This window comes from Polistes fuscatus, unplaced genomic scaffold (assembly GCF_010416935.1).
Source record: "Polistes fuscatus isolate 324 unplaced genomic scaffold, CU_Pfus_HIC Scaffold19, whole genome shotgun sequence".
Lineage (NCBI taxonomy): Eukaryota > Metazoa > Arthropoda > Insecta > Hymenoptera > Vespidae > Polistes > Polistes fuscatus.
In genome coordinates this window covers 3,655,796-3,672,717 of record NW_025113095.1, presented here as the reverse complement: position 1 = coordinate 3,672,717, position 16,922 = coordinate 3,655,796, and the positions used below count along the sequence as shown (strand labels likewise).

The 16,922-nt window shown below is 30.0% G+C and overlaps 3 protein-coding genes across 5 annotated transcripts; 2 read left to right on the top strand and 1 right to left on the bottom strand.

The window, feature by feature from the left end:
• Positions 1-68: 68 nt before the first annotated feature.
• Positions 69-1,529, top strand: LOC122515769. Its single transcript, XM_043633204.1, has 5 exons — positions 69-276; positions 363-544; positions 615-808; positions 879-1,131; positions 1,194-1,529. The coding sequence occupies exons 1-5, from the start codon at positions 270-272 to the stop codon at positions 1,320-1,322; spliced, it is 765 nt and encodes a 254-aa protein (XP_043489139.1). The 5' UTR covers positions 69-269; the 3' UTR covers positions 1,323-1,529.
• Positions 1,530-1,873: 344 nt separating this feature from the next.
• Positions 1,874-11,419, bottom strand: LOC122515768. Of its 3 annotated transcripts, XM_043633202.1 has the most exons (13): positions 10,821-11,419; positions 10,038-10,690; positions 9,765-9,974; positions 9,584-9,685; positions 9,364-9,501; positions 9,013-9,288; positions 5,939-6,207; positions 5,708-5,857; positions 5,423-5,608; positions 4,315-5,340; positions 3,924-4,115; positions 3,539-3,831; positions 1,874-3,439 (listed from the first exon to the last, which is right to left on the bottom strand). In XM_043633202.1, the coding sequence occupies exons 1-13, from the start codon at positions 10,985-10,987 to the stop codon at positions 2,020-2,022; spliced, it is 5,082 nt and encodes a 1,693-aa protein (XP_043489137.1). In that variant the 5' UTR covers positions 10,988-11,419; the 3' UTR covers positions 1,874-2,019. The 3 variants fall into 3 exon arrangements, with proteins under 3 accessions (XP_043489137.1, XP_043489136.1, XP_043489138.1); XM_043633201.1 differs by having other exon boundaries at positions 9,765-10,690; XM_043633203.1 differs by lacking the exon at positions 10,821-11,419 and having other exon boundaries at positions 9,765-10,463; positions 10,552-10,643.
• Positions 11,420-12,581: 1,162 nt separating this feature from the next.
• Positions 12,582-16,889, top strand: LOC122515766 (protein O-mannosyltransferase 1). The gene is made up of 7 exons (XM_043633196.1): positions 12,582-13,352; positions 13,880-14,067; positions 14,145-14,446; positions 14,520-14,694; positions 14,772-15,858; positions 15,948-16,249; positions 16,355-16,889. Exons 1-7 carry the CDS (start codon positions 13,221-13,223, stop codon positions 16,539-16,541), a joined length of 2,373 nt encoding a protein of 790 aa, XP_043489131.1. The 5' UTR covers positions 12,582-13,220; the 3' UTR covers positions 16,542-16,889.
• Positions 16,890-16,922: the final 33 nt, after the last annotated feature.

Here is a 16,922-nt window from a genome sequence, read left to right as displayed (position 1 = left end):
TGTATCGATTTAAAAAAAAGAAATGTCGCAATGCATATAATTAAATTTTTTATTTGTAGATTTATTTTTGTCTATTATGTAAATGAAATCGATAATACTATTAATATGCGATATAAAATTCTTGTTTAATACTAATTCGTATTTGATGATTTTCATTTTATACGTTGTCAATAATTTTAATTCATAACCTAATTTTGCTCTTTGTATTACATACATACATATTGTGACATATCTAATAGATAGTACATATGAATTTTTAATTTAAAGAAATGGAAGGTATGATACATTATGATTTTATTTACTTTATTAAGTTTATATTATTATTAATATTGAAATTAATTATTATGTGTTCTTCTTCAAAGATTTTCAGTATGTAGTTAAAAAACAAGAACGACAAAAAATCTGTTTTGGTTCTGGATGTCCACGCGATATGTCTAAAAAAGGCATGACTTCTTTTATGAGATATTATGTGAAAGATAATTATGAAAACATTGCTCCTGGTACATACAATGCTATGACTGCATTTTTGGCTATAAAAAATAAAGTATGTTTATGATTGTTACCATTTAGTATATTATTATTTTTCTTACTTTGTTGTCCTTGAATTTTAATAGCCCTGCTTACATAGTATTAGTAATAAAGGATATGGCGGTATTATTAGAGCTGTAGACGCAATTGAACATAGGAAAGATTTTCCGTCTCCAACAGCTTATAATCTTGTTGGTAGTTTCAAGCCTATCAAAGAATCAAAATTTCCCTTTGGATCTTTTACCAAAACAACTACTTTTGCCGCTAACATAAATCCAGGGTAATCTATTTAATTAGAAGCAGCGAATAAGCGGTACCATCTATTTATGTTAGATTTTAAATTATCGTAGACCTGGAACATATACACCGGTAAGGAAGAAAGAAATTGCATTTGAGCATAGTTTTGGTGGTAGAGTTAAAATGAGATTGGGAGTTCAATTTAAATGTTGTAGTAATAATACAGACATATGTAAAAACTGTGGACAAAAACCCAAAGGAGATTATTGGCATTGGAAGGATAAAATTTTTGTGTGTAGATTGTGCATGATCGATTTGCTTCAAAAACAATCAAGGTATAAAAGAGAAGAACTAAATCATTTTTCTGTAAGTATTTTTACTTATCCCAATATGTGGACTATTTCATATCATAAGTATCTTTATTTTAGAGAGTGCGTGATTGTTCGGACATTCATCGGCATGATGGTACTGATGCTAATGTTTGGTTAATACATCCTGAACTTCTAAGACAAAGGCTCATCAAGGAAACATATCTTACTTCTTATTTAAAAAATTAAATTCAATGCTTCATCAAATTTTGCACATTTGTACTCGGATGTATTTATCAATCGACGCAAGCAAAAGGTATTATATAAGTAGACTTATTTTATTTAACTTTTAAATAAACTTTATATAATGCGATCTATAATTTGATGATCTTTAATCTAATTTCTAGCTTATAATGTATAATCAACTTCATATAATATAATCGTCGATTTATAATACATTATGCGATCTTATTTACACAAAGATGATATAAAAATATTGATATATAATTATAATACTTATAATAAATACTTCAAATAATATAATAGACATATTTCTAATGATAGAATGTGGATAGTATTTAACATTTTTTGTTTGATGATATTATCATTACGTATACACGGTAATCAGTCGATAGAGAAAGGACGTTTTTGACAATTTCTTTTTAAATGTCATCTTATACCTACACTCTTATATATATATATATATATATAATATATATATATATATATATATATATATACGTTCATATTTGGCAAGTATTAGAGATTAGTAATAGCATAATTGTATTACTGTAATAGTACAGATTCACATTCGGTATTTTTATGTTACTAAGAAAGTATTACAAAGTAGTAAATTAAAAACGCAATATATTTTTTTGAGAAAGTTAAAATTCTGATCGACATTAATTAATGAATCCTTTTATGTCCCTTGTACGTTAATAAAATTTTAACTGCTTGACGATAAATCTGACGTATCGGTTGTTTGCTTTTGAGGTAATATTTTGGAATTGTCCTCTATAGGATTTCCACCATCTGGTGCTTGTCTCGATGCAGCAGAAACAGATATGTCCGATGAATTATAATAACTATTTTCATCTAATTCAATTTCACTTTGTCTCATCGATGACTTACCAAGAGATATAGTAGTTGTTGATCCTGTACTATTACTTGCCATTAAATTGTTATTAGTAGGATTATGTATAACAGTTACGTGAATATTACCATCAACATTTTCTGAAATACCAGAAGGTGTAAGCCTAAAAATTTCTGTATTTCCAGCGGATTCTGCTGTCGTCCCTTTATCTTTTTCATTGATTTTTTTATCCGGCGATAACGTTATTGTTTCTACCTTATCTTGCATATCATCGAATCCACTGTTTATGACGATGCCAAAACTCTTAGAATATCGAGTATCTAATTGTTCAACTGCTTGTGTCTCTGGTGAGACGCTGTTGGATACTTGAAGATCTGGCACTAAATGTTGATATAAAAGTGGATTGAAAATATTATCTAAATCCATGTGGCGAACATTGGATGTAATAAGCAGATTTGTCAGCTCGTCGTCATTTTTTAATGTATCATTATTTTCTTCCGCTACTAACTCTTCTCGTATAACTGTTGATATTTTACTGTGAGATGCATGTAAATTGTTGTTAACAGTTGTTGTCGTATTTGTTGTAGGAACTGTATTATCAGTCATCCAGTTTGATAGAGTTAGAGATTCTACTTGATCCTTGTTTTCTACTTGTATAGGTTTTAATTTTTTAATAATTTCATGTTTGCTTTTGTTATTATTTTGTCCATTATCCTTCTGAACGGTTGTTAATAAATCAATTACATTTCTTCTCATAGATGAACCAACTGTTAGGTAAGGTTCGACTGGATGTTCTAAAGAAAGTTTATCGAGCAAATGATTTATATGTACTTTTGTTCCTCTTAACGGATATGTCTCATTGTTGTACAACGCATTACCACTCTGCGTATGATACTCTTGTTGAAAATGATTATTCAATAAATTCGAATTCGACTGGGAAGTAGGATTTAAAGTATCTCTGGTATTGGATACATTTACATTTGTTATTAAATTATCATTAATTCGTTCAGGTAATTGTTTATATTCATTATTTGTATGCACGCGTGTGTACATACAATTGGTTGGTGCATTTTGGCGCGTATCATGCATATCTGACATTTGAGCTGTAGGAAGTATAACGTCAGTATTTCTATTTTCAATATTTTCATTATCGTTATGTATTTCGTTCAAGTCAAAGTCATTGTCAAAATAATCTTCGAAAGCGGTGTTTGTTACATCGTTTAAACGGGACTGTAGACGTTTCGTAATTTCATCTAACTCTGCTAATTTTTGTCTATGAGAAAAATAAATTAATTTAAATATTATTTATATTGCTTTAAATAATTCCATTATATACTTAGAATTTTTCTTTTTATTTCTTTTGTTAACTTACTTTAAAGACGAAGAAAGAAAAGACATAGAAACGTCTTCTAAACTTTGAGTAATATCTATCGTAGGATGACCTATGTGATTATCAAAATCAGTATAACTGCTCGTTGCATTATATGTAGCTGTAAAAGGAGGTTGTTGGATATTACTTGGCTGTATATTATGTAAAAATATATTATGACTGTATAATGATGATTTGTTTGATCGTGACGAGTCACATAATGGTATTTGTGTAGTACTCGTTGATGTAGATGACTTTACAAAAGCTGATATATTATCCAAAGGAGTTATTCCCACCTAAAATTTAATTATACGATAAGTAAAGGAAAAACTTTAAGATTTACTTTAGTATATGCATGCATCAAATCATCAAATTACAAAATACATACTTTTATTTGACCATTACATTTTCCAGTAAAATCCATGATATGAAACCATCCTGATATAGATGGAAAACCAGTTGTTAGCACGGATATATCAATGGCAGAAAATCCAATGACTATATCTCTTTCCATATCAATATGTGTACTTATGTCTGGATTAAATAAACGCCAGACTTTTAATATTAGCTGTTTTTCATCCTTAACGAGAATAAGGGGAGGATTAATTTTAATACAATTTACTATTAACACGTTGAGTGCCACGCAAATTCTTAAGGAAATCCTTAAAAAAAACAGTTGTTTTTTCAATAGTAAGTAACGTGCGTGGCCCGACTGGGATTTCCTCAAGAATTTGCGTGGAACTCAACGTGTTAAACTTAATTATAGCATACATACATACATGCGTTAATAATTCTGTGGGTAATTTTGTATCACATTTCCATTCCCATCTTGGGTTACAACTATGTGGATAAACATTAGTTATCGTATACGATTGCAATTGATTCGTAGAGTCAGCCTGAGTTGTTTGAAAAGTTACATAAGTACTTGGTTCTATACTTTCATTAAGTTTGTCTACTTTTGGTAAATGTAACGCGCATTCGATCTCGATAAGCGCTCTAAAAGAGCTCTCATCGTTGTTCGTCAAAGTGATAGTTTTGTTTTCTAAATTTTGTACGTTAGTTGGTGGATAATAATAGGCGTTATTATTGTAAGTACTGCTTGGTCCTTGTTTTATCGGCTCATCAAATTCAGCTCCAACGCCGACACTTCTGTACATTTCTGTAGGTAAATAAAGATTGTTCCCAGGACTGTCGCTATTACTATCGTCCGACATACTGTTGCAACGTAAAGAATTTATACATGACTCTTCTTCAATATCTGTCCGTTTTTTTCTATCCGTTTCTTGTTCAGTTTGCGCCGCTTGATTCATAGTTTTCGTAACATTTAACGCGTGCGCCAGTCGATCTACTAGCGTATGTAAAACTAGTCTATCTGAATTTAAAACATCATCCTGCGGAATATTGTTAGACACCAATTTTGGTTCTTTAAGAGTTGAAATATCAGTTTGACTTTCTTGAGTTTTAAAATTGATCACATTCGAATTATTTCCGTTAACAGCGTCCATGTGATGCATATGATTATCTTTATATTGAGATATTTCATTGTTTAATTGCAAGCCAACATCAACGGTTCTCATTATCTCACTTGCGTTGTCAGTTTGTTTTCTCTGATCGTTATAATTATAGGAATAATCACGTATTGCCTGTGGTACCACCACAGTTTGACATCTAAGTCCTCTTGACATCTCTAAAAGTGCTATTTGCTCGGCAGTTCCGAGAGCAACCAATGCGTGTAATTGTCCACACGATTGACTAGTAACTGGATTATTGATCGATATCCATTCATCTACGCTAATTATTGGATACTGAAAAGAGAATTAAATCGTTTCAATATTTTTCTTCAAATAAAATAATCTGACATTTTGAAATATAATAAATAATACATACTTTAGATGATAATAAATGTGGTAGCACAATTGGATCCCTATAAGCAACGTATAATTGATGCACAGGTAACTTTGCAATTCCCAATAGATTATTCATTCCTACTGAATTTTTATAGTACACTTCTACGATTATGTAATTATCTTTGATTCGTTCTAGTAATGCATTGCCATAAATTAAAGGTACTAACTGTAAAAAAACGAAAGAAAAATATAAACGACGTAACAAAACAAAATCTTAGAATATACGAAAAGAATTTTCGAATAAATTACATGAAAAACAACATACTTGGCAAAAATGGTAATACGGGTTTCGCGTGTTACTGCACAATTGACTTGTACCTTTGTCTTGCAACCAAAATGCTCTACATATTAAAAATGTATTTAATTCCAGTAAATCTTTACCCTCCGCTATGTATATTAATCCGTGAAGTAAAATCTGCAATATATTCAATAAATGTGAAAAACTTGAACAATTTACGAATAATTTGAAATTGAAAAGCTTATGAAATTTTCTTACATCATTATGATTTTTGCTGTTTGGATCTGCTATATCTACTTTTCTATCATCAATGTTTTGGTCATTATGTTCTGATGCATCTTTTCTCGTAACTATGTTACTACTATTATCCATCTGTAAACATTCTATTCTTTTTGTTGAGGAAGATGAAACGCTATTATTCGTTTTAGATTTCGTTCCTGTTGCAGTTTTACATTTATCAATATCTGTATTTAATAAAGATTTCACATTTAACACAGGAATATTTTCTTTTCCGGACATTACAGCTTCTGTAATGAAAATGATTGATTTTAAAATCTTTATATGTATATTACAGCAGAAATACTATTTATTTATTCATTTACGGGAGAAAAACACAATGATAGATAAAAGAAAATTAAACAACGATGTTGAGCATAGAGAACAATTGAAGAAAAAATAATTCTAAAAGATTGTTGCGAAAAGTAGGTAGAGAAATTAATCAGATAAAATAATCAAACGAATAATACGTCCTAGAATCTATCTGTAACCAAATAACAAAATATATAATGTTTTCTAACGAAATTGTATTTAAAAGTTGGAAAGGTCACATATTTATTCGTTAATGCTACTCATTGTTAAATATAAATATAAACATAATATAGCGTTCATTATTTTATATATCTTTAGATTCTAATTTTGTAATGTAACATGTAAATGAATCCATGCAGACCGCCAAAATCACAATGGATGAATGGGAAAAACATTTCTTGAATCTGTATAAAGATAGAACGAAGGAGATTTACAACATATGCGAGGAAGAGGAAGAAGAAACACTAAGCAATTACACTATCTCATCTGAAGAAATTCAAAGAACAATAGACAAACTAAAAAACCGTAAGACACCAGGAACAGATGAGATAACAAACGAACTAATAAAATATAGGGGAAGATCAATAATAACAGAGGAATTAAGTGCCCTATTCAATAAAATATTAAACAGAAAAAAAAAGTGCCAGCTCAATGGAAGGAGAGCATAACAGTTCCCATATTTAAAAAAGGAACCAAGACAGAACAGAAGAATTACCGCAGAATCAGTCTCCTAAGCGCAGTGCAGAAGGTAATAATGAAAATCTTGGCGAAGGTAATAAAACGGATAGGAATAAGCAAAGAACAATAGGGCTTCAGACCAAATAGATTGACGGTGGATGCAATATTCATGTTAGGACAAATAACTGAAAAAGCCATAGAATTCGACAAACCAATATACATGTGCTTCGTTGATCTCCAGCAAGCATTTGACAAAGTGAAGCTTGGAGATATACTACAGATCTTGAAAGCTAGAAGAGTAAACTGCGGCATAAGACAAATAATAAAGGAACTAAATACGAACAACACAACTAGGATAAGAATTGGAAATATGACAGCGAAGAAGATCCTGATAACAAGTGGAATCAGACAGGTCGACAGTCTAAGCCTGATCTTTTTCAACCTGATCATGGACGAAATAATAAAGAAGGTGAAAACAGCTGGAAGAGTCAAGTTAGGAAAAGAAAAAAGAAAAATAATATGCTACGCTGACGATGCAGTCATCATGTCGGAAGACGAAGATGACTTTCAAAGGATGCTGTACAAATTCAAAGAGATGGCAAGCAAACTTAACATGACTATTTCGGTACAGAAGACCGAATCACTAACTATCTCCAAGGAGCTCAGACGATGCAAGTTAGCTGTATATAACAAAAGTGTAAATCAAGTTATGCAATTCAAATATCTAGAAGTAAACATCACGAGGGATAGAAATCTAGAAGAGAAGGTAAGAGACCAAGCAACCAAAGCCTCTATAATCTCTGGATACCTCAAAGATATCATATGGAGAAATAAGCATATGAGCATTAAAAGTAAGACACACATATACAAAACTTCTATCAGACCGATAATGACCTACGCGACAGAAACACGGGCAGAGTTCACGATAACAAAACATATCCTGAGAACTACAGAGATGAAGACGCTACGAGCTATAACAGAGAACTCACTAAGAGAAAAAAGAAGAAACAAAGAAATAAGAAAAGAATGTGAGACCCAGAGAATGTGAGAAAAAACAGAAAAAATAGGGACAACGAGACCACCTGGAAGACCTTTAAAATGGTTGCATGAAAGCTGGATATCATTGTCGCAGGAACAACAAACGCCCTGAAAAGAACTATATAGCTAAAATATAACAGGACGAAGTCCTAATAAAAAAAAGAAGAAGAAGAAGAGAAGATTCTAATTTTGAAATATTTAATTTGAAATATATTTCTTTTCTTTTCTGACTTGTATCGAGTCTTCTTCGAATGTTTACAATTTATAAATATATCTAATACGTTGTAAATACAACTTAGATAAATATGTTAGTACTTTCCAAGGTATACAAGAATTCATTAGATATTCAAACTCAAGTATAAGAAAATGTAGGTTAGCGGTTTAACTAAGAAATGTTTTTCAATTTTCATGTGAACTCTAACATTAAGATTACGTAGGCAAATTGTTATCCTAGAACAGTTGAAACATTTAAAATTTATCGGGGCATTCTACAATCTCAATTGACATCAGCTCCGAACGACACAGCAGAACAACGAGAAAGATCACGTAATCATCTTAGCCAAAAATCATGAATCTACAAGCGATGAAATCATCAAGCAGCGTATCGTCAGAGCTTCATTCAACATATCACGACTCAACAACAAACGACAATGCAACAGCAATCGGTATCACATTATACATCGGCATTATTTGCAATAAATAAAGTTAAAGTACTAAGCAAGGCACTGGTACTTCAACAAAAATGATCAAGACAGGATGAAAAAACTGGTTAAATATATGCTTGAGAATATCCTCATAATTATGACAATTAAACTACATCGATTGTCCAATATATTTATTGGCTAGTCTTAAAAACTTATGCTGAACTTTTTCAATGTCATAGCAATGAGAATGGGGAACCAGAACAATTATATGGAAACCAGAGATAATGCTACTATTATTTATATTTATATTTATATTTATAAATATATATATTTTTCATGTATATATATTTTAATATCACATTTTTAAGTTTTCTTTAAACTCACCAATATATTGTTTTCCAAAGTGAATCGAATCGCATCCTAATTCTGTAGTAACTTTCAATTCTCCTATTTTAATACCTTTGTTAATCACAGCTAATCTCTGCGACAAACTCAAATTCTCTGTTTTTACAATGTCGCTGATATACATCATACCCGAGCCTAACTCAGTTGGTGACTTCTGATTGAGATGTCGGGAAAGAATTTTAAAACATAATGGAATATCTTGATGTACATTAAATTTTGGTAAATTATATACCCTCTCATTATCAAAATGAATTACTAGAAAAAAAATAAAAAATTTAGATTATACTTACGCATTGCTGGTAATAAATATTATAATAGTATTATCTTTACCTTGTCCTGATTTATGTTTGGATGATATTCTTATTGATTTATCATCTCTTGGTAGTTTATGATTCGTTTGTGTAACGGGTTTAAAATTAGTATTATATTGTACAAAATATGTTACAGACAATAGCATATTATCATTACCTGAAATCAAAGTAAATATATACTTCATTAATTGAAATTTGTAATTTTATTCGAGATAATAAACAGCATCGAGTTTACTAACGTGATACGCAGGATGATTTAACACGACGATAGCCTGCAGGACTTAATACGAATAATTCAATAAAAATTCGTATACTATCTACATGATCCAACGGAGACATTTCTAAAAAGTAATAATATAAAATAATAATTTATATACAATTAAATAATAATTAAAAACATTTCCACAACTCAATATGTACCATTTTGTTTATCCCGAGACAAACACTTTGTCAATGATTCTATCATTGAGTTGGACGTACTTAAGGATGTTTTATTATCATTAATTGGCGCATTATTAAACTGGGAAGAAGCGATGGCTTCCGATGCCAAGTCGATTAAACTAGGCGTTGGTGATGTTGATCTTAAAGTATTTAGTGCTTTATGTTCATCGGATGCGCTCATTTCTTTGCCTAAAAAATACTCATATAATTTTACTTCTTTGCAAAGAGGAACATCATTAGGAAAACTATTACTCGGATCAGTGTCGCTCAAGGCCAGAGGATCTTCATCGTAAGTTTCTTTTAGTATCGCTCCTCTAAGTTTCTGCGCTCTGGCAACAACTTGAGCAACGAGCGTATCGGTCACTGCAGAGTTAGAATTGTACAAAGGTTCTTGGAACTTGGCCCTTTTAGTTTTTAAAATAGATTTATAAATATCTTGTTTCATAGGAGTGTTAAATCTGTCTTTGTTAATATTACCAAATCTTTTGCTTAACAAAGTATCACCAATATCAAATTCTTTGCAATGTGAATTATCATCCACAGGAGAAAGCAAAGCCCTATTCTTAGATTGCTTTTCTTGAAGTTTGTGTGCTTTCAAACGCATAGTCGTAGCTTTAGACGCATTTAAGTTAAACTTTATTCCAATGTGTACCTCACCTATTTGACTTTTATTTATATCTAATATCGGGAAATATTTAAAAAAAGGTTTCTGTTCAAAAATATTTAACAATTCATTGATCTCCGACGTTCCTATTATCTGATTTACCTCCTCGTTTATTACAACTAATTCTATAGTTTCACAATTTTTAATATATTCCTTAAATAGATTGCTGTTTGTTCTGATACTATATATCTCTGCTGTATCTTGGCTAGATCTTACTGTATTCGTTTTAATGTCAATAGGTCTAAAAAATAAAAAAAAACAAAATTTGTTGAGTAATACAATCATTTAATGAACATTGACATTTAGTTAGAAAATTTAGAAAATGCATAAAATATCTTTAATCGTAATATCTTGTTTAATAAATAATTTACCTGAATTTAGCATTATCCTGTTCACCCCACCAAGATGCTAAAACAATTGTATTTCCGGGATTATTTTTATACCAAATAACTTCGTCTATGATTAGCCATAAGTAGCCGTGAATTTTCCCTTTCACCATAGGTGGTAATGACCTACACGGTCTCACCTTCGAATCCATTTGATTTTTACTATATTATGCATAACTAACTTTCACTTGAGCTTCCAAAATTTAGGTTAATTTAAATATAATTTCGTTTAAATTAATATATTTAATATCTGTGACGATGCAACGAATTTAAAATATTCATTAAATCACAGAACGCGTGTTAACTTGATTATCTGGTTAAAACACAGCTTCACATTTTCTCGAGTTACTAATTCGTTATGAACTTTTTATGCAGCATACAATCGTCCTCGTAGTAGCATTTTATCAAATGTCACACTTACTTGTCACTATACCTATTCTATGGAAACGCGGAATAATACTAGGTAGTATTCGTATAATATTAATATTTTATACATTCTTAAAGAAAATAGAGAATTACAGAATTGTATGATTGAGAAATTTAGACGAGTTTCATTTTTCTCTATATTATTTTTTGCGAATTACTTTTAACGAATTTTTTGTTTGAATCCATCGATAAGATAGAATTTTCAGGATACTGAAGAATACAGAAGTACATAGAAATAGCATTAAAAAGTTGGCATAAAACCTCAACAGTTGAAAAAAATGAATAAGTGCGCTAAATTGCTAACAAAATGCTTATTTAAAATTTATAATTGTTAACTTTATTAATTAATTATTTAATTAGTTATTAATAATTACAAATGTGGAAACGTCATGAGTGGGAGATTTTTTCAAAGTGCGCTTGCGACTTGAATTTGTGGTTGCGCATGCGTATAACATATTAACTAATTAAATAATTAATTAAAAAAGTTAGCAATTATGGATTTTGAATTAGCAAATAGCTAGCAATTAAATGCACTTAAATATTTTTTTCAACTGTTGAGGTTCTCTACCAACTTTTTAATGCTGGTTATCGACGATATATATTATTAAAATAGAAACTGCCATTAACAACGGTCGATATTTTTAAAATAGATATCTACTATTTTCGACAGTCAATAACTACCGTTACCGACGGTAGATAAGATAAAGGTAGAGCACTACTATTACCAATATCGCTTTAGCTGGCCTGCCACTAGAGTGGCTTTTGCGAATATTTTTTCCAGGTCGATGCGCCAGTATAGTGGCTCACTCGTGTAGCTTACTTGCTCACCGTTTGAATTAAAAAATCGTCTTCATAGTCATTCATCTTTAAGCAAAATGTTAAAGTTTAAGTATATATATGTACAATATATTTTTAAGAAAAATTATAATTTAATCATTAAGGAATCCTTACGTAGAACATACGAACTTTCTTTATATACGGCTGATAATTTAAAAAGTGTGTGTGTCAGCTCTGACGCACGACTGGAGTTTACTCCTTAAGAACGATTGTCTTTGAACAGGCACAGAAAAAAAGACTTATCAGATTAAAAATAAGACCGATATCACACATATAGGAGCTAGTAAAAACCTGTCTTTCTATAAATTTTCTTGAATACAAAATTTTTTTCGAGATTAAAGTAAACCTTTTTTTTCTGTGCAGTAAGTAAAAAGGATAAATAAACGCATCTATTAAAATCCTTAAAGAATGTATATATTTTTATTCTAAATACATTATAAAAAAATGAAAGATACGCACAAAAAACGTAACGAGGTCATTCGATCACTAAATTTGATTCTTCATATTATTTTTCATACCGGGCGGCTTATATGAAAATCGATTCTTCAAGAGTAAACTCGAAAAATTGTACTCTTCATAATTTTGTTCATACCAGGTGCCTTACATAAAAATCTATTCTTAAGGAGTAAACTCCAAAAATGAAAAGATAAAAGATGTCCTTACGAAATCTAATTGTAAGATAATATTATAAGTTTAAAGTACCGTTATTTAGGACAGTGTTGCATTAACCTTAAGCCAATCGCTTGAGGGTATGAAAGAGAATACGTTCTTTCAACTTAAAAGGATAAAAATTACTTTCCTGTAGTTAGACACAGTGTAACACATTCAACAAGTAAATAAATCTATTGCAATATTATGTAAATATATATTTTTCTCTAGTGCATCTCGATAATATATCTTTCGACGAAAAGATAAATAATTCTATTGAAATACGAAGAAATTTGATAATCGATTTATGTACATTAATCGATGACGTGGACGATCAACGCCGAACGTTTTCAACAAAGTATAAAGAGAGTTATTATCGATCTCATCAAGTAATATATATATATATATATATATTTATATTATTTAATAATAATTGCATCCTGTCGAATAATATTACATTGTTTTATTCTTGTAATGGAAGTTCGTCGCAGACGTATTAAAACAAATGATAACAAACGTTCGTCGAGAACGTTAAGCGCGAAATTTGATTGCGATGAGATCGGTACCGGCGATTATCATCTTACAACCAGGATACAAAAGGAAGAGGTAATTTATCGATCAATCTAGTATTTTTTATTTTATACGCTTTTCTATCCTTGTTTTTTTCTTTTTTCCCCCAATTGAAAAAATTCCCCTTTTTTATAATTTGAAAATTATTTTAATCCTAATTAAATTTAAATGTCACGTATTTGTTAATTATATTTATATTAAATTAGTGTATGTATGTATATATCTAATTTTTTATTTTATTATTTTCTTAGTTATTGAAAAAAACCTTCTTTTTTATTTTTATTTAATAATTAAAAATTTTTAGGTTATCCCAAAAGTTCCTTTCTTTTTTTCTAGTAAGTTTTACATGAATAATATAATTGTTATTTTTTATATCATTTTACTAAATAATATAAAGTATAGAGAAAAGGCAATAAAGCAGAATGGATAGTCTATTAATAAAATAATATAAAATATTATACATGTAAAATTAATATATTAATGCAAATACATAAATACATTGCCACTATATTTTTGTGAGTTTAATTTATATACTTAACTAATTTCTTATGTTTTTAATATAGAACGAGCAAGAAATTGTATTGCAAAAAGAGAATAAAAATTATTTGCCCGAAGATGAAGTTAAGATAGTCAATGATGAGAAACGAGCTAGATTAAAGATATATTTGGAAATTGATTTAATAGCTGTTATTTTATTGATCGCTGCTCTTGTCACGCGTCTCTATAGATTGGAAGAACCGAGAAGTATAGTGTTAGTTTTTAATTCCATATTCTCGATGATGATTTTGTTTTTAATAATTTGACTGATGTTTTGACAATGTTATTTAGGTTTGATGAACTGCATTACGGTAAATATGTAGGAATGTATATGAAACGAACATTCTTCTTTGATTCGCATCCACCTTTGGGAAAACAACTTATTTCTATTGTCGCTTATATAGCGGGCTTTGATGGACAATTTAAATTCGACAGAATAGGAAGCCCTTATGCTGATACGGTTCCTCTTTTCGCTTTACGTTTATTTCCTGCTTTATGTGGAAGTCTGATAATACCAACAGCTTATCATCTTGCCTTAGAATTAGGTCTGAAACAATGGACTGCTATGATCGCAGGAATACTCTTGTTATTTGGTAATTATTCTGATTTATGGTAAAGATGTTTGATATTTAAGAGATGATAAATGATTTTACATGAATGTTTTAGATAATGCTCTTCTTACACAATCAAGATTTATTTTAATGGAAAGTATATTGATTCAATTTTCATTATTTGGATTGTTATGTATAATAAAATTTAGAAAAGTTATGGATCAACCGACAAGATTTTCATGGTGGTTGTGGTTGTCTTTAGGAATTGCAAGTTTAACATGCGCCGTATGGTATTTATTTTGTATATTATTTTTTTAATTCTATTATATATAAGAAATTTATTTTATAAGATGCATTTTTCCTTCAGCGTTAAATATGTTGGATTTTATACATTAATTCTTGCCATTTACCTTATTGCTCGAGATTATTGGTCTTTGATACCTAGGAAGACTTTATCCACAATAAAATTATTCGGTCATCTACTATTGAGAATTATTTTAATAATCAGTGTGATGAGTACTATATATTTAGGTGTCTTCTATATACATTTAGAAACACTTTCTAAAGCTGGTCCGCATGATGCAGTAATGACCAGTGCATTCCAAGCAAGTTTAGATGGTGGTCTTGCGAGTATTACTAAGGGACAACCTTTAGAAGTTACGCATGGTTCACAAATTACTTTGAGACATACTTATGGAAGAGCGTGTTGGCTTCATAGTCATAGTCATATGTATCCGTTAAGATATCCAGATGGTAGAGGAAGTTCTCATCAACAACAAGTTACTTGTTATTCGTTTAAAGATGTTAATAATTGGTGGATAATAAAAAAACCTGATAGAAATGACTTGGTCGTTACAAAACCTAGTGAACCAATAAAACATGGAGATGTAATACAATTGGTTCATGGTATTACTAGTCGCGCATTAAATTCTCACGACGTTGCAGCACCTATGACACCCCAAAGCCAAGAAGTGTCTTGTTATATCGATTACAATGTATCCATGCCTGCTCAAAATCTTTGGAGAGTAGAAATAACAAATAAAGATCAATCGGGTGATATATGGCATGCTATTCAAAGCCAAGTACGCTTGATACATGTAAATACTGAATATGCGTTAAAATTTAGCGGTAGACAGTTGCCAGATTGGGGTTTCAATCAATACGAAGTCGTAGCGGATAGATTGGTGGATCAATTGAATTCTATCTGGAATGTCGAGGAACATAGATATACTAAAAATGAAGATCAAAAGCAAAGAGAAAGAGAACTTATTAATGCAGAAATGATACCATTGCGCGCAACTACGTTAACATTTTGGGAAAAATTTGTAGAACTGCAAATAAAAATGTTATTTGGAAGTCAAGAGGGACAAAATAGTCATATGTATTCAAGTGGTCCATTGGAATGGCCGCTCATGTCTAGAGGCATAGCATATTGGGTTTCTAACGACAGCAATGTGAGTTGAAAAAGTCGTTAGTAACGTAAATAAATGATATATACAATGAAATAGTTTATACATATAAAGTTTCTCTCTCTTATTTACAGGCACAAATTCATCTTTTAGGAAACATAGCAATATGGTATTCTGGTACAGCAGCTTTAATAGTGTATACTGTACTTTTAATATTTTATATTATGAGAAGAAGAAGAATGTGTTTTGATGTTATTAATGGAGAATGGAACAGATTTCTTAACGCCGGTGGTATATTACTATCTGGCTACTTATTACATTTTTTACCATTTATATTTATAGAAAGAACTTTATTTTTACATCATTATTTGCCAGCATTCGTTTTTAAAGTTCTTTTAATAGCAGTCATGATAGATCATATTTATTATTTAATAAGGTAATTAATTTTCATCATTATTTAAACGAAATGAAATATGTAAGATTTTGTGTTTCTTTTTTAATGAAACATTAAAAAATAATGCATAATTAATTTTACTTTCAGAAGACGATATACTAATAATACGATTTTATATGCAGTGACAATTAGTACTATTACATGGTTAATCTTTGTTATTTATGTATTCCGAAAATTTGGTGCACTCAGTTACGGAGTAGTACCTCTTAGTACCAAGGACATATTAAAATTAAAATGGAAAGATACATGGGACTTTATCATACACAAATCTTAGTAATTATAATTTGATCATTACTCAAATTATTTTTATATAAATTATATATATGGAGTATCCTGTATATCCTTTAACTTGTGGTACAAGTAAGCAGGAGATGATAAAATCATGGAAAACTATATAAACAAATTTTATTCCACATTTTCGACTTAGTTTTTCATGTAGAACACACTCCCTTGCTCACTTGTACCACAAGTTACAGGATACTCCGTATATATATTGATGTAATTGCAAAATAAGAGATCTTTTTATTCGTGGCATATTTAAAATTAAAATGCCATGTAGTTACAAAGTTTGCTTATGCATTGTGTATGAAATATATGCACATTTGGAAAATTATAGTAATAATGATGTCCAAATGTATATAATTATAATCAATTA